The sequence below is a fragment of the Pteropus alecto genome, unplaced genomic scaffold, assembly GCF_000325575.1.
Source record: "Pteropus alecto unplaced genomic scaffold, ASM32557v1 scaffold339, whole genome shotgun sequence".
Classification (NCBI taxonomy): domain Eukaryota; kingdom Metazoa; phylum Chordata; class Mammalia; order Chiroptera; family Pteropodidae; genus Pteropus; species Pteropus alecto.
In genome coordinates this window covers 1,363,860-1,367,276 of record NW_006442509.1, presented here as the reverse complement: position 1 = coordinate 1,367,276, position 3,417 = coordinate 1,363,860, and the positions used below count along the sequence as shown (strand labels likewise).

Sequence of the window (3,417 nt, the reverse complement as noted above, 5' to 3'; positions counted from 1 at the left end):
GCGGTTGATGGTGTCCTGGTCGATCTCGGTGGAGTCCGGCCGCATGGTGGCGTAGCTGCTGCGGTAGAGCTCGTGCGGCGTGCTGGCGATGTCGCGCAGGCCCTGCTCGTTCAGGTTCCGGTTGGGGGCCACGGCGAAGAGCCGGATGCCCTCCTCGCGGGCGCGCTCGGCCTGCAGCTTGATGCCGCCGCACGGGCTGCCGGTGACGTGGCCGTCCGTGATGACCACGGCGAAGTTGACCGCGCCCTTGGCGCCGTGCTGGCGCACCTCCCTGGTCATGTTGCCCAGCGCGCAGTCGGTGAAGGTGCCGCGGCGGAAGGAGCGGATGCCCTGCAGGCTCTTGGTGAAGGAGGCGCGGTCGCTGCCCGGCGGGCTGAACACCTCCACCTGGTCGGAGAAGTGCAGGCCGCCGTAGCGCCAGCTCAGGGCCACCTGGTCCAGGTACAGCTCGTCCTGCAGCTGGCTGATGAACTGCGGCACGAACTGCTGCATGTGGTACAGGAGGCTGTCGGTGGGGGACTGCATGGTGACGCTCTCCGACGTGTCCAGCACGAAGTACACGTTGACGGGGCAGTCGGCCTTCTCTGGGGACAGCGACGGAGCGCGCGCGTGAGCCGCGCTGACCTCACCCGCACACGGGGCCTGCTGGGCGCCTCTGCTCACCCGCGCCCGCCCCCGCACCGGTACCTGGGCAGTTGCTGTTTCTCTCCGAGGGGCCGGGGGCGACGACCTCCTGCTGCTGGGCGTGCAGCACCCCCAGGAGCCCCCAGAGGAGGAGGGCGGAGCACGGGCCTCGGAGCATCTCTGCAGCGCGCGTGCGCCCTGATGCACTGAAAGCGAGAGGCGAGCCGCTGCAGACTGCGCCCGCGCAGCCTCACGGACACCCTCCGGGTCCCCAGGGGCCCCCCCCGCCCCGCCCCATGGTGGGGGCAGCAACACATCCGGTCAGCCAGCACCTGGGCTCAGGGACCCCGGGTGGGCACCACGAACATTCAGCGGACGCAGAGACTGCGAGCTTTGGGCCGGGCTCTGGGTGGGATCAGGACGGTCACCGCCGTCCAGCCCTGGAGCCTGAGTCTGCTAGGCAGACGCATCCTCAGGACCGGAACCGCCAGTGACCAGACCGAGGACAGAGGACTGTGGAGGGAGTGTCTGGGGGCAGGACAGACGGCGCGGCTGGGGCGACTGGGAGGAGGGGGACTGGAAAGGAGAGAGAGACCCAGGCTGGGGCGCGGTGGGCCTTGGAACTCGGTGCCCCTGTCCAACCGACCCCTGCTGACCAGGTAGGGAGGCGCGCCTGGGGGTGCAACGTGAGGGCTGGACGCAGACAGGCCTGGGGAGCCCACAGACAGCGAGTGCTTGGTTTTGGGGGACTGTCCCCAGAGCCAATCACTGTGCCCTGGTGCGTTTCACAGATCCCTGCCACTTGCTGCCCTCCCCCAGGCCCACTCTGCCACCAAACAGGAAGGACCTGGAGGCTGGGGCGGGTGGGCTGGCTGGGCTCTGGGGACCCAGCCAGAGAGGAAGCGGGACTCTGTGGGAGGGTGAGGAAGGGGCTTGGCCCAGCTCTTCCGGAGGGGAGCCGGCAACCCCCCTGCTGCCCCTTGGAGCCACAGGAACAGAGGCCGGTCCCGAAGGACACCGCCCTGCAGGGCCGGGGGCCCTGTTGGCAGGAGCGCTGGCCGGCTGAGCCCCTGCAGGGCTGGGAGTGAAGGCTGGTGCCTGGAAACAGAGCCACGGGGGGCTCTCTCGCACAGGTTTACCCCTCACTGCACGGGGAACCTCCCACGTCTGAGAGCAGGTGCCACTCCACCTGGCTTTACGGTGAGAGGGGTTCGTTCCAGCATAAGTAGGGGTGAACTGGACATGGCTCTGCCTCCTCTGACATGGGGTCTGCTTAAGAGAAGAGGCCATGACCCCGCAGGTGGTAGCAGAACCCTGTAGGTGGTGATGGATGCAGGCCCAGTGGGAATCCAGGAGGGTTTCCTGCAGGTGACAGGTGTGCCAGACCAAGGAACCTGGCCGGAGTGAGGGGCTCTGGCTGAGCAGGGCTGGTTCGAGGTGGAGGGCTGGGGGCGGGCCAGCGTCCTGAAGGGCCTGGAAGCCTCAGGGAGTCAGGCTACGACAGTCAGAGCCATCGACTGTTGGTGATGGCCGCCATGAGACCTTATTCAGGGGGCCAGTCAGGGCTGAACACTGGGAGGTGGGCACGGCTCTATCCTCTGCTACCCCCACCCTGCTGCCCCCACGGTGGACAGACCCCCATGGGTGCCATGGTGCTACCCTGTCCCGTCTGCCTCAGGTAACGGAGGAGGGGACCGCGGGGCCAGGGAGACTGCACCCAGGTTCGCACTGTTCTCTATGTGTGTGCACGCACACCACCCCACACACCGCACACACACACCACACCCCCACTGTACTCACACCCTCCATACCACATACACACTGCACAGTCCCCTGCGGCAGACACATGTCACACGCACACCCCCCACAACCACGCACTACATACTACACACACCCACACGTCACATGCACACACATCACACATCCCCACACACTACATACATACTACACACACCACACACGTCACACACACCACACACGTCACATGTCACACACTACATACATACCACACATCCCATTGTACTCACCCTCCACACCACATATACACTACACACTCCCCCACCGCACACACATGCCACATGCGCACATGCACACATCACACACACCCCACATACTTCACACATCGCACCCTATATACATACCACATACCCCACACATCATATGCACAGCGGTGGGACACCACGCACACACCCACACACACCACACACACTACATACATACTACACCCTCCCACCACACACACGTTACATGCATGCACAGCCCTACATGCCACATGCACACACATCACACCACACCCTCTACTACATACATACGACATGCACACACATCACACACATGCCACACAGCCCATACATCACATGCACACACCATACACATGTCATGTACATATCACACACCATGTACACACCCCACACATCACACACACCACATACACACCACGCACAACTCACACATCACACACTCCACATGACACCGTGCACATCACACTCTTACCTTCACACCCCCACAATCACATGCATGCATCACACACCCCACATATCACATGACACATCACACACCCGCACGTCACACACACACTGCACACACCATACATGTCACACCCACGTGTCACACCCCACACATCACATGCACGCATCACACACGCCATCTTCAGCTTCACCGATTCTTCTGTCCAAATCAGCATTTGAATTCCTCTAACGACTTTTTTCATTACAGTTATTATATTTTTCAGATCCATTATTTCTTCGAGTCCATCTAGGTTTTCTGTCCTTTACTGACATTTCCCTCTGTTCC

At 62.5% G+C, this 3,417-nt stretch overlaps 1 protein-coding gene across 1 annotated transcript in view; it reads right to left on the bottom strand.

Annotated features, from left to right (window-relative positions):
- The window catches only part of COL6A2 (collagen type VI alpha 2 chain), a 16,109-nt gene extending 14,998 nt beyond the window's left edge, over nt 1-1,111 (bottom strand). Inside the window, 3 exon segments of the mRNA XM_015597633.2 lie at nt 1-584; nt 688-830; nt 957-1,111. Of these exon segments, the coding sequence (XP_015453119.1) occupies nt 1-584; nt 688-802 (699 nt within the window). The 5' untranslated portion in view covers nt 803-830; nt 957-1,111.
- Nucleotides 1,112-3,417: the final 2,306 nt, after the last annotated feature.